Below are 15,814 nucleotides of genomic sequence, written 5' to 3' on the forward strand. Positions count from 1 at the left end.
CCAGCCGTGCCAGGGCCAGAACAAGAGGCAAGAGCCCTGGGACATGCCAGGGCCTTGGGACAGCAGGAGCTTGTGCCAGCTCATCCCTGCTTGTGTGAGGCTGGAGCTTTTCCCAGAACTGCAGGCTCTCAGGAGCACACCAACCCACACCTGCACCTGCTCACACCAACTGGGTGAAACTGGGAGCTTTAGCTGACTTACCTTCCAGCAGCCACTGAGGGAGCTTCTTTGGGGTCCCTTCAGTGAGTCTGCCCCTGCAGCTGCAACAGGGATGGTAGGGAAGAGCAAAAAAACATATCTGCCCTAAAAGTCAGATCAACACCACTGCAGGCCCTGTCTAAACCAGCCCCAGGACCTGAGCATCAAGGTGAGCTACTGCAATCAGAAAAAAAGCTGCCCAGAAGGACCTAAACCCAATTCTTTCATGGGATGGGGAGATGAGTATTTAAAAAGAATCTTGAGCTTTTTTATTGCATATGAACCTTAAGGTGGGGGTGGAGGTGGGGGGGTGTGTCCCTGTCACCCACCCAGTGTGGCCTGCAGTCCTGCAGGTCCTGCCCTGAATCCTGAAGGTTTTTCCTCTCTGTACCTCAAGCCAGGCTGCTGCACCAGTGGGGGTTCACACAGTGCTAAGTTCTGAACTGGTTTCAAAAGCAGCTGGGAAAATGAACAAAACCCCATTCTTGTTCTCCAAGCTGGACATTAGATACTGGTAGAGGTTGGAAGGGGTCTCTGCTCAAAGGGAAGGTGTTAGCTCAGGTCAGTCAGGACCCTGTCTGTGGAAGTGTGAATGGCCCAGAGCTTCTCTGGGCCCCTGTTCCAGTTTTTGACCACCCTCATGGGGAAATTTTTTTTCCATAGAGCTAATGAGAACTTCCTGTTTTCCAGCTGGTGGCCTGTTGCCTCTCATCCTGTCTGAGAGCAGCCTGGCTGTCTTCTCTATCCCCTCCCCTGAGGTAGCTGCAGACACCAGTAAGATTCTCCCTTTACATCCTTCTCTCCCAGCTCCCATCCTTTCAGTCTGCTCTGCTGCCACCCAATTTTTAAACTATTTCCAAGCAGCAGCCAAGCACTGGCCTCTGCTGAGGGCTGAAGTGATGGGAGCAGCTCAGAGCTGCAACCCTTCTCCTCTCAGCCACCCTAATTAAGTCTGGATCCGTTGGCAAGGGAGAAAGTAGCCTTCAGTGTCCAAAACCAGCCTCAGTTCTGGCTGGGAGGCCCAGGCCAGTCTCCTGCAAATAAAGCTTCACCTTGCCCCATTCATTGTGACAAAGTACATTTATTGTTAAAAACCCCCCAAGCCCCTCTGTCTGCCATGATACGGCTTGAGGACATTGTACAGAGCTCAGCTCAAGTCCTGGTCCCCGAGACACTTGCAGGACTTGTCAGCTGCCAGGGGAGTGTCCCCTTGCTGCCATCTCTCTCTCTATTTTCTTGTCTACAACACTCACAAATCTGTTTCCTCGTAAATAAAACCTGAGTGGTTTCTGTGCCCACTCTCCCCTGTTGCCAATGCCAATCCTGGTGGTGGCCACCACGTCCTGCTCCCCCGGCGGGTCCTGTCCTGGCACCATCCAGATTGCAGCATCCTGAGTCAGGTCCCTTTGGTCAAAAGCCTTGTCGATGCCAAACGCCTGGCAGAGCTTGGAGGGCCCATTGCACAGCTGCCAGTCCTTGAGCAGCCTGCTGGGTGCTTTCCTGGAGGCCCTGCGCAGCTCCCTCATAGTATCCAGGCCCTGCAGAGGTTCCAAGGAACGCAGCAGCACTGCAGCCCCTTCTCCTGTGCAGAACAAGAGCTGGATGTTAGTATGGGGCTGTTTTCTGGGAATGCCTCACCTTTCAGCCCACTGCCAGCAGCACTGCAGCTCTGAGCCCATGGCTCAGCCTGATGGAGGAAGGAATGGCCTGGTGCACCCAACCATGGGGCCTGTCCTTTGCTCCAAGGACACTCCCTTCCTCCTGCGAATCTCCAGTGTCCTGTAGCTCTGTGCCCTTCATTCTGCAGTGCTGACTTGCTCTTCCCAGCTCCACCTGATGCTGCTAAGTCTGGCTGCTGCTCCAAGGCTTGCCAGAGGGCAAGAACTTTTTCTTATGTCAGCACAATGTTCAGGAATAAATATACATCTGGCTCAGTTTTGGCAGAGGTATCCAAAGCTCTGCTCCCAAAGCCAGTGGATTTCTAATAAACTCTGATTACAAGAACTCCAGCTAACAAAGGCAAGGAGGAATGAGTGTGGATGCTGCCAGCAGAAAGAGGGAGCTTGCAGAGTGAGGCTGCGCAAAGAGAAACCTGGGAAGGAGCTGCAGGCACTGGGAGCAGTCACTGCTGAGGGAGCCAGGGCTGGTACCAATCCAAACTCCCTGTAAGGTGTAACAGCTGGGATGAGCATGGCCTTGGGTCACTGCACAGCTCCAGTAGAGTGTGATCTGGACACATGTGCCAGGGAAGCTCTCCCAAGGCAGAGACCTGGGGCAGGACAGGGCTCCTCAGTCTGGCTGTGCGATGCACAGCGCTGGGAGCAGCACTTAGCAGAAGAGACCTTTCTATGACAAAAACTGAACAAAATGGACAAATTATTTTCTCAAATGTGATCTGCCACCCTGTCAGAAGCCTCAGGTCCCCTGCTCTCCCAGCTGTTGCAGCCAGGTGACAGCAAAGCAAAGATGCAGCTCTGAGCAGACATTCCCTGTCAGACAAGGATCTCCAGCCTAAGTGGGACAGAAACCTTTTCCTGGTATTTTCCAGGGGCCAGCAGGGGCCCAGGTCTCCTCCTGCGTGGGTGAGGAGAACACTGGCACAGGGCCTGCGTGCAGCCCTATACAGCTCCCCCTGTGCTGGCCACCCACAGCTTTCCTCCCACCAGCATCTGCACAGTGCTGCTCCCCAGAGTCCCCTCTCCCTCTCCAGCCTCAAACATCTGGAGCCATGCTCATGCCTGGCAAAGGCTTTTTTTGTAGGCACTGGCAGATCCCTAAGGACCTGTGATTTCCCAAAATAGGATCCCTCTCATTTTTTGTACAAATCCCACACTAAATTACCCCTCTGAGCTCCCAGTGAGGTCCTGGTTCCTGGCTATCTGAGGTGTGCCTGCTGCCCTGAACCATCTCAGAACTCCTGCTGCCCTGACTACAGCTCGGTGAAGTCAGCCTGGATTCCAACAGCTGTCAGCAATCTGTTCCCAGGCACTCCCTTCTCCAAGGAGGGGGACTGATGCTAATCTGGCAGCCAAAAGCCGCTTCCCTGGCCTAACAGTGATTTAGAGCTCAAAGGTCATTTCAGAATTTTAAGAACATGTTCCATGTCCTAATTCTGCTTTTTATCAATGCACAAAGAAACATCCTTCCCATCATGTTGCTGCCTCCCTTGCCAGGAACAACTGCAGGATTCTGAGCAATCTCTCATTACACTGCTTGCTTTCACCCATCTCAACTGCAAGGGGAAACTGCGGTCACACTTGAATTGAACCAAGTCCTTGGGAGTTCACATGAAGAGAGACGAGCACTTGGAAATCTGTGGGTGCTCCCAGAGCAGCACAGAGCCCAGCCAAGGGGTACTGACAATTTCTGTCTCTGGCTGCTCCTTCTGCATTTCCAGCTGGAAGTTTCCAGGTTCTTTCTAGCTGTGTGTTACACACACTCCACTCTGCCCAGAGAAAGCCTTGAGAAGAGGTGGAGACAGCAAGGCAGGACATGAGTGCAGGGATACCATGATGAGCTATTGCCTTCTTCCCCTCACACCTCTGGCTCCTCCTGAGCACACCTCCACAACAGAAATTTAATTTAAATTCCTAAAGAGTGGCTGAGTCAACTCCAGAGTGCTTCAGCCTGGCTTCTTCCCCCTCTCAGCCTGCAGCAGCTCACTCTCAGGGGTCACCTGAGTTCAGTATCTGCCCAATGTGCACACAGCAGCAGCAGCAGGGCCAGCTGGAGATGCTGAGTATTTATCTCTCCTGTTAAGAGTCACTCCATATAATGAGCAGCATTCAGGGCTAAAAGCTGGGATCTAACAACACTGCAGAGGTCAATTCTCTCCCTGAGCAGCCAGAATTCATAACATGACAGTGGAGTCCCACACCCCCACAGCACAGTTTCCTGCTCCTTCCCTGAAACAGCTCCAGCTCCCAGGCTTGGAAACAGCTCATGGCCACGCAGAGAAGAGAATTTTCTCCTCCATTCACCCACCTGACTCAGTGCTCCCCAATACTTCCTCCAAAATCCTAGTCTAGGAGCTGAAAGTTAGGGAGAAGTCCCTGCAGTGTGACCCTGGGCTGAGCACCACCAGGCTCTCGATTTTACAAGCTTTTCTTTCAGATCTGGCAGCAAAATACAGACCGTGGCAAATTCCAGAGAAACAGATCACAGCTAAGTCAAAGAGAGGCATGACTGGCATTTATCCTCTTCCTGAGGCAAGAGAAGCCCCACATCTCTCTTAACTCTAGGGAAAGCCCTTAGCACTGAGATTATTGTGCAGCTCAGGATATACTGCAGGATTCATGCACAGTAAAAGACTTTGGCTATGTTTTCTATAAGCTCTTCTCCTCTACCACCCATGATTTCTCCAAATGTAGTGATGCCTGCTGTGGCTTCAGGCAGTTGCAGTATTTCACTCAGGGACGGGAGGACCTCTCACAGTAAAATTCCCCATAATGAAGCTTTATCTCAGTGATGTGCATGAAGATTTCCCCTTCCTCTCTGACAAAGAATACTGGATCCCCTCCCCATCTCATTATGATTTCATGAACACAGGGCTGTGAATGACACACTCTTCCCATCCCTGAATGATACTGGAACCTAAACCTCAGCATCAACCAATAAACAGAGAAGGTTTATTCCACCTGGAGTCAGAGGCTGTGAGGTTGTGTATCAAAACAAGTGATCCCTAAAGAGTCAGAACTCCACTACTTCAGAGGATACACTTGTCTCTTGGAGCTGTTTGCCTTCAGAGCATGCTATGAAGAAGGACCAAGCTATGCCATAAGAGATTTTTTTTTTATTTTTTTTCAGGGTTTCTTTGTGTTTTTTCACAGCCAGAGTCAAACCAAAGTTCTGAAAATCCCATATCCAGAGAATGAAATGCTTTTGCCCTCTAGCGAGGTGCCACTGTGAAGATGACTCCCTCAATCCTTCCCTCAGACTAAGCCACAGCACAATAAACAATTCCTCCTCCCCCTAACTGGAGAAAAACATCTCGGGTGTGATTCCTCCCTATACTCTCTCTTTCAACACTTCTGCACGTGGGCAAATACACAGAGGGGACAGCTCCAGTTTGTGTAGCTGCATCAGTGGTGCACAGTGTGCACAGCCAGGGCACTGACTGCAGTGCTCTGACAAAGCTGGCAGTGACAGCTCTGCCTGGCGTCACTCCTGTGGGACAGGGTGATGGGGAGGGAGTTTGTAACAAAATTGCAATGAATTCCAACACCACAGGGAGCCCTTTAACTGCTTTGCTACAAACCTAAAAACAGGTAGATAAGGAAAATTTTCCCAAAGTGTGTATTTCAAAGAAATCTTTCCAGAATTCAAAGGCTAAACAGATTTTTTAAAATAAAAAGTATTATTCTTAGTATTTTAATCACCAAGAATCCCATCCTGACAAATGAACCATGTGCTTTCATAATCTGAACAGATGTGGCAGAGCCAATGTAAGGAAGGTCACATGTGTGTGTTCATCCACCAGACTCAGATCCTCAGTTGGAAAGTCAGGCTCTTCCCCCACACTATAATGTGGCACTATTTTTCTGCTTGGCCTCTGTCCAGAGGCCAAAACCTGAGCATTCATGGTCACAGTTACATTTGTTCTCCACTTAGGAATACACAAGCTTTTTAACCTTTAGCATTGAAATAGTGAAAAAGAAATAAACTGGGTTTGAGATTTTTTCTAACAGAATGAGTAGTTACCTAGGAAACACTTGCTGTCATTTCAAGGTGTCTAATTAAACAAGAGATTCATTGCAAGGCAAATACTGTCATTCTTACAGGACAGGAAAAAGAAGGAAGTTTTCAGTAATGCTTGTTAAGAGTCTTGAAATGTGAAAGACAGTTTAAGTAAATTACAGAATAATTTAATTAGAGCTTGATTATTATTTCTTGAGAATAATAAAAGAAGATTCAAGATTCTGTAACAGTCTGGGTATTTTGATTTGGGTGGGTTTTTTTTTGGCTTTTAGATACAGCTAGACAGATAAATTGCTTCTGCTGACTCCTTGCTTAAGCTTAGGACATCTCAGACTTTTTGTTTTCCCCAACAGTTCATTCAGCCTGTGAAGAAAAAGGCAGGAGACAGAGGAGTTTCCTGCCATGGCAACAGACACCAAGATTCAGGCTGTCATTAATGACTCTGAATTTTTCTCTACATCACCACTTTTGAGGAACAAGGTTCACTGAATCATATGACTGAGGCAGCAGTGCAGGTCATCAAAACTGAAAGCTCCATCCTATCCAGATTCTCCCTCATTTCTCAATCTTGCTGTGCTGCCTGTGCACAGGTACACCGTGATCACAGTGGCAAAGCTCAGGTCTCAAGGGAGGATGATGACAGCAAGTCACTGCCATCAGAGAGCCCACAGAGAGCTCACAAGTGACTTACAGCACCACTGTAGCTTGAAATGTCAGTCCCATCCTGCAGGCATTCCATCTCTTTCAGCCTCAGCTTACCTTGGCTGGAAACATTCATGCAGAAATAAATCCCATAGATCTGGTACACGTACAGAGTTCCTGGTTTCATGAACATTGCTGCATTCCGTTGTGTTTGCTTCCCACCTTTCGAGTGAGAAGCTTCATCTTCCCCACCCAGATAAGCTTCTGTTTCAACAATCCTGCCCCAGAGCTCTCTGCCATCAGGAAGTTTGCGAACTAAAATCTGAAAGAGAGGTCAGAGTGCATCAGTTACCAGCCCTCAGTACAAAATAACCACAGCAAGAGCTGTGGAAACAGAGAAGTTGGAAAAAAAGGACCTGATGGTACTAAATCCTCTCCAGTGAGCAGTTTATAAGCTAACACCGACTTTTTCAGCTTCCACAGCCCAGTAAAAGGAGCTCCCACTGTCACTCACCCCACAAAATGCCTGGAGTGTCTAGATGGGGCAGTATGAAACAGAACCAATTTATGATCCTACATATACTAAAGCCCACGGAGGTGCTTTTGTGGTTATTTTCTGTATTCTCCACTCCAATCCATCAGGTTTAAGGCAAAAATCACTGCTGATATCAACCTTGAAGCATCATGACTGTATAATCTTTAGATCAGAAGAAATATGACAGTGGCACAATTAAATAACTGCTATGATTAGACAGTTTCCCTCCCTAGAGATGTTTCAAACAAGTCCCAGTCCCAAATCACAGAGATAATCAGCTCTAGAGAGGGCATCAATGCTATTTCAGTATTTTCTGCACCAAAGAGAAGGGCAGTGCAGGAGAGATGGGAATTGGCTTCAGGCAGACAAGAGATCTTTGTTATTACAATGTGTTCTTGCTGCTGGTACCTCCTTAAATAAAACAAAGCAGATGCAGGGGAAACAAAACATGAGAGTCAAAATATTCTCTTTAAAAATAAAGCAACCACTAAGCTTTGTACAAAGGAATTTGTGGTTTGACCTGATTTCTAAACGTTGTGCTTTATTTAACGTGTATGAAATACTGCAGCACAGTCTCGTTTGGGCACCAGCAATCAGTTTAATTATAACACTTTAATTATGCAGCTGTTCAAAGATGACCTTCAGAAAACAAAGCTTAATTCCTAACAGATGTTTGCGCTGGATTGGTAATGCAGATATTGATCTGATCCATAACGGATGCTCCAGGAGTTGGTTTCCAAAGCTGCAGGTCCAGTATATCAGTTTCCCTACAGCCCTTGTCAAATTGTTTTAAATAATCTGTTTATTATTTTTTATGAGAAAAAAAAGCACTGGTGTTCAGCAAGTGCCTGGGAACACCCCAAAACCAGACCCATATGGCTGCATTTCTCCCTCAGTATGATGAAATGCAATGGTTAGCTTATGGGTTTAAAAGCATCCAGACATTTCCCTGTCTTCAGACACATCAAATATTCTGCTGAAAAAAGATTTTTAAAATGCTGATAATTCCCAACACCTCACAGTAAGCCATTTCATAAAGGTTATTTTTCTCATTGAGGATGTATCTTGATGTTATGGCAGTTCCCTCTGAATGGCCATTCACTGCATGTACCTTTTTTGTTTCCAAGAACTCAGGTATCATGAAGATAAGCAAGAGTAATATAGCAGGTGCCTCCAAAATTTGGTAGAATGAAGGTAATGAAGGAAAAACTAAATTACCTTTATGAGAGAATAGGCTGGGTGATGGGAAACTGGGGGTTATACTTTTAAGAAAATGTAAAGTTAAGATAGAAATCAAGTGGTTTGGAATACTAGACTTAAATAGGAAAAATACAGAATTAGGACTCAAAAATCATCTGCCCAAAGTAACTGAATGAGGGTGATGGAGCCAATAAGACAACAAAAATGTATGAATAATGGGAGACTTCAGGCATAGAGCAGGACATGTGCAATGTTTGCTTAGACACCATCAAATGTTATGCAGAGCAAGGAATCAAGAACCTCATGAGAAAAGACTCAGTTCTCAGATCTGGAGCAAAACACAAAGTCTTTTCCAAACTTACTCCTGAAAAACAACTCAGTACCATGACCGTGAAGGATAAAGTTCAGTGTCTTTTCACAAGCATTAAAGTCCAAAAATAATCTACTAGAGTCCTGCCTAGCAGCACAAAGAGGAGACTATGTAAAGTGAGGGAGCTTGTTGGGAAGAGCTTTAGAGGCAGCCAAAGGTTAAGGCCTGAAAGGCAAGCCTCTAGCAGGATATCTGCAAAGATAGCAACACATGTGGAGTATCACAAAGAGGTGAAGGCAGACCAGCATGAAACCCAGCAGGGCTAAAAGGCAGAGCAAAGGCGTCACTTACAAGCAAGATATCCTTAGAAAATAAAAAAAGGCTGGATGCAGCAAAACAGGCCAAAACCAACAGTTTGTGGAACAAATTCCTGGAGTTATCTAAAGCCATGAGAACCCAGAGAGTCTGCTCACCCTGCAGACAATAAAGGTATAAAAAAGACTCAGAGAAGATAAGAGCATAGCAGTGAAACTGAACACACATTTTTCAGTCGAGTTTAGCAGGCCCAGGACTGGAACTTTTTATAGGGATAATGCTAAGGAACTCCCTCCCCTGGAAACAGCCAGAGAGTTTTCTGAAGGACTCACTGAGCAGAAGAGTCAATCTCCACCACTCTGATTTCCAAAGGCTTTCAGCAAGGTCCAAAGACTTCTCAAAGTTTATGCAATGGGCTAAGGGAAAAGTCCTTGCATGAACAGGTAATGACTTGGAAACTCAGAAACAAAAGATAGGAATAGAAATATTTGGAGTGAAAAGAGCTTAACTGTGGGACTGTGCAATCCTTAGCATAACAAGACAGTAAAATGGAGGCAAAGAAGATGTTGCTGACTGCAGAGCATTGCTTTCCACTGGGCTAAGCAAGAAACAAAAACAAGTAAAGCAATTGCTGAAAGGAAGATAATGGGCCTGAAACAGCCTTCAAACCATAAGTAGCTAAACACATTTTAGTAAACAGAAAAAAGGAAGCAAAACTCCACCAAAAAAACCCCCAATTAAAAATGCGACAGACTAAATCTGAAAAATTACTTCTCTGACTTCATCCAGAATAGACTCAGCTACTGGTCTTTAAATTCCACTGCATTTAGTAAGAGAAGGAATGAGAGCTGTATTCCTAAAATAGCCAAGCCCAGGAGTCAAATGGCAAAAAAAGAATTTCATCCTTTTACACTAAGTCATTAGCTAGCACATAATCCAGTACAAGAATCTCAGTGCTCATGCCTTACCTGTCCCAGAAAGGACTTGGCTAGACTAACACAGGGCTGGTTGAAAAAGTCTTCTTGTAGCTGAGGAGAATTTTTTTTCTCTACCACAAAATATTTGCTGCTTTTTGGAGAAGGGTCTGCTCCAGGTGTAGTGTTCAGCTGCTCCACAGCATTGATCTGAGGGAAGCTGCTGGTGTTTTGAAGAGCACTTAACTGAGCCAACAGCTTTCTTTTTCTTGGCATAGTTCTAGAAGATGGATATAAGTATCATTGGGATTATAAAGCTTATTTAAAAGCAACTCATTTCCACAAACTTCTGTTTTTACACATCTCTCCACAACAATGAATCTGAAACGTATGACTACATGGACAACCTATGCAAACTGCAGCAGCAGGTGACAGATTTAGCTGTGTTTGCACCAGTCTGGGCAAATATTGGGCTCTCCTGATGAGCAAACAGAAAACAGTTTGAGTAGTTATCTTTTAAGGACTGCAGATAAAAGCAACTCTGCTCCACTAAGCATTGGAAATAAGTTTGCTGTTAGGTTTGAAAATTCAGAAAGTAAAAGCAAAGATGAACCAGTACTTTGTACTTTTTCCCTAAAGCTAACAAAATCTTTTAAGGAGACAGAACAACCAGAAAACAAGTACTTCAAAAATTGTGCTGCCTCAGAAAGCCCACAGAAGCTGTGTATCAATCATTTTCAAAGGTAATGTAACTGGATCAGAATCTAAACCTCCACAGGAAATTTAGAGATGCCCTATTCAGTCACAAACTTGTTTATCATGCTGTAAAAGTGCTTGTGTTAGAATCTCCCCAAAATGACTCAACTTACCAGAGATTCAACCTACTGTTCCAGCCAGCAGCACGGACCTGAGGCAGTTACATCACAGTTGTGCAATTGTTCTCCTGGTCTGTCACCACATTCCATGTGAGCTCCACAAAGCTGGTGTTTCCTTTTCAGTGCTGCAGTCCTTACACCTGCTGAACAGGTACAAGCATTTATTCACTGGATAAAGTGCTTTGAAACAGGCCAAGAGATTCTGGAGATCTGATACCAAGAGTGCACCATTAGATCAATCTCCAGAATAATTTTCAGTTTTCTGCTTTTGTGGTTCAGAAAAAGCCCATCTCCCAGATGGGCAGTGCTGGAGATGCTCTTAAGCCTTTGTTATTCAGTGGAGAATACACTTTTCCTATACTGAATACACAGGAAGCTGAAACCAAACTTTTAAAATTCCCCCACTGGTACTAAATTTGGGAAGTGTCAGCCTCAAAAAAAGGACTTTTACAAGAGAATGCAAAGACACCAATTCTAAATTTGACCCCATGTGGATTTAAGGATCCAACATCATAGAGATTTAGAAATGGAGAAAGAATCCTATAGCTGAACCTGGAAGTATACACATAAGTAATTAACTGTTGCCACTCATTTTTCACCAGATCATCAGCATTTAAAAATTACTACAAAAACTTTCAACATCAAAAGAAATTTTTATCTTGATCTGATGATTCTCACAATAAGGTTCCACCAGCAACAGTTTATTTTCACTACAGTGAAACCCAGCATTGTTACAATCTGAATCACCAGTGCCAATTCCCCAACAGTGTCATGTTTCACCTCAGAAGAATCCAGACACAAACATATAAAAATAGGTAGGAAAAAATCATATCACATTGGCATGACTGGCAGAGAGGTAGGAGTTTTATTTTTTTCTTGACATCTAACTCTTTATTGCAATAATTCAATGGTGTCAGAGACTTGTCACAGAACCACCAGCTCCATGCCAGGTACTCTGCTCTGAACTGTGGCTTTTAGCTGGCAGGAATTCTTAAAAATTTTGTTAGAACTCACCAGCCTGCCTCAGACAGAACTGTCTGGTGGCCTGGGCAAGTGAGTCCTGTCTAGGAGAAAGAGCTGAAAGAAGGAAGAGGCAGAGGAGCAAACCTCACCATTTCAGACTGACCCCCTGAAACACTCAGTCAAGGCAGCACTTCCCACTGAAGACAATACCTCCAGACCTCTCTGACAGCATTAACTGGAACTTCCAGCTCATCAGCCACACATAAAGACATGCTGCAAACATGGCTGACTCGAGTGGAGCATTAACTCATTTGGTAATTTGTGCTCTTATGGAATGCGACACCAGAAACAGGATCTGAGCTGCCTGGCACCTACTGCACTTCCAATTAAATCATTCCCAAATCTGCAAGTGCTCTTACTGACACGTTAGAGCAGCAGCCTCAGGGCACTTTAACTTCATTGCTATGGGCTGATCCTTGACACATCTCAGCATCTTCAATAGAAACAGCAGCAGGAAATTGCCTTCTAGCCAGGAGAAATGGGTCAGTACAGAAACGTGAGTGCAGAGTAAGGGGCTGCAACACCAGCTTAGAAACCCAGAAAAAAACCCCAGATTCCTAATGCTCTGTCCCCCTGCTTGTTCATAGCAAGATCTGAAACAGAAAGCTCTGTGCCTCAAAGCCTATCTACACCTTCTGGAAAGGATGTTGCTTGAAATCTCTTCTTGCCCAATAAAAATCACACTGTAGGAGGCAACACACACCATGGAGCCAAGCCCTGTGTATTAGGGAAGCAAGAGGCTCAACCTCTTCTGTAAATCCACATACAAATTCTGCAGCTCTTCATTTCTATCTAGATTTTCATGCTTGTAAAATAAACAAATCCCACTCCCGGGCCTCAAATAATGAGCCATGGGTTTAATCACTGTTTACTAATCCTGTTGTAACCAAATTAACTACAAATTGTTAAGCACATCTGGTAAAAACATACAAAAAAAAAAAAAAGGGTATGGAAGTCAGAAAAAGAAGATGAAGAGCAGAATCAGCACAAGTGCCTGGAGTGTTCAGGGCTGCTGGGCTAATCTCAGGTAAGTGGTTCAGAAGCCTGCAAGCCAGAATTGGAGAGACACTGCAAATCAGTGCAAAACCCATCTCAGCAGCAGAGACACCCTGTACTCAAGGCACAACATAGTCCACAGAGAATTCTTTAATCCTTCTAACAAGACTGCATTTGCAGGCATTTCGTTAGGTATTTAATGAGTTTTCATGAAAAGAAGGAAAAAAGAAATATATCCTACTGGCAACTTGCATGTACTTTTGGCTCCCAGGTTCAGATACCTGCACAACCTTCCTCAGGTACATCAATTTTTCTGACAGAATAAGGAAGAGTACATAAAACACTGCCAGTTCTGGAGAGACAATTCCTCACAGCAATTCCCAGTTGTACAGATTTTAAGTGGGAACAGATGCTAGGTCAGACTAAAGGATACCTCTCCCTGGATCCTGCTCTCCTGCCCAGGTCAAGAGCAGGAGCCTGGGGAAGAACAGAATAAACATCCAGGGCTCCTCCACATCTGTGGACTGGAACCTTCTGATCCAGGCACAGTTTTCCCTGAACCTCTGTAACACCAGCCAAAGGGAGACTTGACCAAGAAAGAAAACTTCACAGAATCAGTTATTGCTGCTCCAAAAACTTCACTTTGTGTGGGGAATTTGCACTGCTCCCCACCCATATGAATCAGTTTACACCTGCACTTAACCACCCTCAGTCCTCTTTACCACCTTCAATAAGGCAAAGCCAGCTGGAAACACTGCTTTTCCATGTCTTCCACAAACCATCCCTGCAGCACCCCAATGGTGACCTCCAGCCACCAGGAAGGCTGCCCATTTACTCACATCCTCTTTGCTATCTTTGCAACAACTGTGTATTTATGGCAGGGGAACTCCCTTATTATGTTCAGGTAAAGAGCTCCCATTTAAAACCTTCCTGAAATCTGAGTACAGACTGTGAACCAGACCTCAACATGCTTCCTTAGACCTGCAGAAAATTCCAGCATTTTTTTAAGGCGTGATTTATAAGCCACATTGATTTTCCCCTCTAGATACTTATGCAGCTGTCCAATAATCCTACTTTGCTACATTTGCTATTAATTGACTTGTTGGTGGTCAAACTTCCAGGTCTGCAGTCCTTGGATTTGCCCTAGAACCCTCTTTAAAAATTAGTGACACATTTGCTGCTGAAACCATCACTAGCAACATGTCCTTGGGGGCTGCATCTGGTATGGTAGTTTATTCCTGCCTGTTTCTGCCAGTTTAGCAACTTATTCCTGCCAGTTAGTCCTGTCGTTTTTGTTCCATAACTTCTTAAACAGACATTTTAAGGTAGATCCTTCAATGAATTCTCAGCATGAATGATGTCTCTCTGCCTTTCCTGTCTAGTCTACCCTATTAGTAAACCAGAAGTAAGTTAATAATGTATAGTTTTCTGGAAAACACTGTGAAAAAAACCACTGAAAAAAGACTGCAAGCATGAGCTAATATAACCACATAGAGTCAATTTCTCCACAGACAGATTCTGACAGCACGTGCAATCCTAATACTGCAAAAATAAGGTAAAAGGGATGCTTTTATTCACCTTATTAAGTGCTGGGGATCTTATTTCCTTGCAATTCAAGCCCTCGCTCCCACTCCCTACGGGGCATCTGGAGCTTTTTTAGGGATGAAACCTAACTCATCCTTCTGTAAAGAATAAAGAAGGTAACAACGAGCAATGACGAAAAACAAGCAAACAAACAAAAAGCCTTCTCAGCAGAACTACATTTTGTTTGAGGACACTCGTGATTTGGAGCGGAATCCGGGGCTGCAGCGGGGGGCGCGCCCGGCACTGCTGGGCAAGGCCGGCTGGGCCCATTCGAGCGCTGCCGGCGCCGTGACCGCGGCCGAGCCCCAGGAATCCGAGCTCCCTCCTCCGCCCGCCCCGGTCGCTCACAGCCATTTCCGGCAGCTCCCGGCCGTTCCCGGTCGCTCCCGGCCGTTCCCGGGCTCCCCCTCACGCACCTGCCGGGCCCGTTCCCGCCGCAGGCGGGGCGCGCGCAGCCCCTGCCGCGGCCCCGCGGAAGCCCCGCAGCCGCCGTGAGGGGCGGGAGGGGCAGGGCCGGGGCGGAGGCGCGGCCGTGAGGGGGAAGAGCCGCGGGCAGTGGGGCTAACGCTGCGGCCCCGATCTACGGATTTCTCCTGCTCAGGGGTGTCTCCTTGTGGGTGTTGCTTTGTGGAGCACAGACCCTCTGTAAAACAGCGCTTGAACTCCCGCTGGTTTTCAGCATCCACTTCTCGGTTTTTCATGTTAATTATTAATTCATCAGTACGAAGGCTGAGAGAATTGGGGGTGCTCAGCCTCGGTTAAAGAATGCGTGTGGAGACCTCAGAGCCTCTTCCAGTGGCTATAAAGGGCCTTCAAGACAGCTGGAGAGAGACTTTGGATAAGGGCCTGGAGTGACAGGAGAAGGGGGAATGGCTTCAATCTGACAGAGGGAATATTGAGAAGGAATTCTTCCTTTGTGGGGGTGAAGAGGCTGTGGGACAGGGTGCCAGAGAAGCTGTGACTGCCCCATCCCTGGAAGTGTCCAAGGCCAGACTGGACAGGACCTGGAATAACGGGAGGTGTGGTGTCCCTGCCCATTTCAGGGGGTGGAACTGAGTAATCTTTAAGGTTCCTTCCGACCCAAATTTAGTGGTTCTACTCCAAAAAGGCATGAGCATGCATTCTAATGAACATGCATGGTCACAAGCTGGCTTTACAGAGAGCTGCATTAATTACTCCCTCAGTTCCCCAAATAGCAAGTATCTGGCCTGCAGAAAAAATTCTTGGCTTCAGCTTTTATCCAGATGGAGCATATGGTAAAAATGGGGGCAAAATACGATTTTTCCTCATGACATTCTGGGGACTTGAAGCTGGGGCCGTTGATTCATAAACAGTGCAGAAAGGGTATGAGGGGAAGTCTGATGAATCCAAGTGGGTTTATTCCCATTTTTGTAATAAAATACTCATACCAGGATAGCACCAGCTAGGATCCAGTGATGCAGAGAATAGGCATTCACTGTCTACCCCTTTTGTGAATTTGGAAGGGAGAAGGATAAATTACTGACTGTAATTTTAGGGGACATTG

At 45.9% G+C, this 15,814-nt stretch overlaps 1 protein-coding gene across 4 annotated transcripts; it reads right to left on the minus strand.

The window, feature by feature from the left end:
- Positions 1–1,259: 1,259 nt before the first annotated feature.
- On the minus strand, positions 1,260–14,780 carry MPG (N-methylpurine DNA glycosylase). Of its 4 annotated transcripts, none has more exons than XM_018916102.3 (6): positions 14,706–14,780; positions 14,284–14,387; positions 10,681–10,826; positions 9,866–10,091; positions 6,655–6,859; positions 1,260–1,780 (listed from the first exon to the last, which is right to left on the minus strand). In XM_018916102.3, exons 4-6 carry the CDS (start codon positions 10,085–10,087, stop codon positions 1,386–1,388), a joined length of 822 nt encoding a protein of 273 aa, XP_018771647.2. In that variant the 5' UTR covers positions 10,088–10,091; positions 10,681–10,826; positions 14,284–14,387; positions 14,706–14,780; the 3' UTR covers positions 1,260–1,385. The 4 variants fall into 4 exon arrangements, with proteins under 4 accessions (XP_018771647.2, XP_009090205.2, XP_018771648.2 ...); XM_009091957.4 differs by having other exon boundaries at positions 10,681–10,829; XM_018916103.3 differs by lacking the exon at positions 14,284–14,387 and having other exon boundaries at positions 10,681–10,829; positions 14,706–14,778.
- Positions 14,781–15,814: the final 1,034 nt, after the last annotated feature.

This window comes from Serinus canaria, chromosome 14, assembly GCF_022539315.1.
Source record: "Serinus canaria isolate serCan28SL12 chromosome 14, serCan2020, whole genome shotgun sequence".
In the NCBI taxonomy this organism is placed as follows: Eukaryota; Metazoa; Chordata; class Aves; order Passeriformes; family Fringillidae; genus Serinus; species Serinus canaria.

Excerpts from the sequence above, each read along its gene's own strand:
- MPG (XM_018916102.3), bottom strand. The coding sequence starts at position 10,087 with ATGCCAAGAAAAAGAAAGCTGTTGGCTCAGTTAAGTGCTCTTCAAAAC. Across the intron at positions 6,860-9,865 it reads CCAAGTCCTTTCTGGGACAG|ATTTTAGTTCGCAAACTTCC; the intron begins GTAAGGCATGAG and ends CCTCTCTTTCAG. Across the intron at positions 1,781-6,654 it reads CATGAATGTTTCCAGCCAAG|GAGAAGGGGCTGCAGTGCTG; the intron begins GTAAGCTGAGGC and ends TGTTCTGCACAG.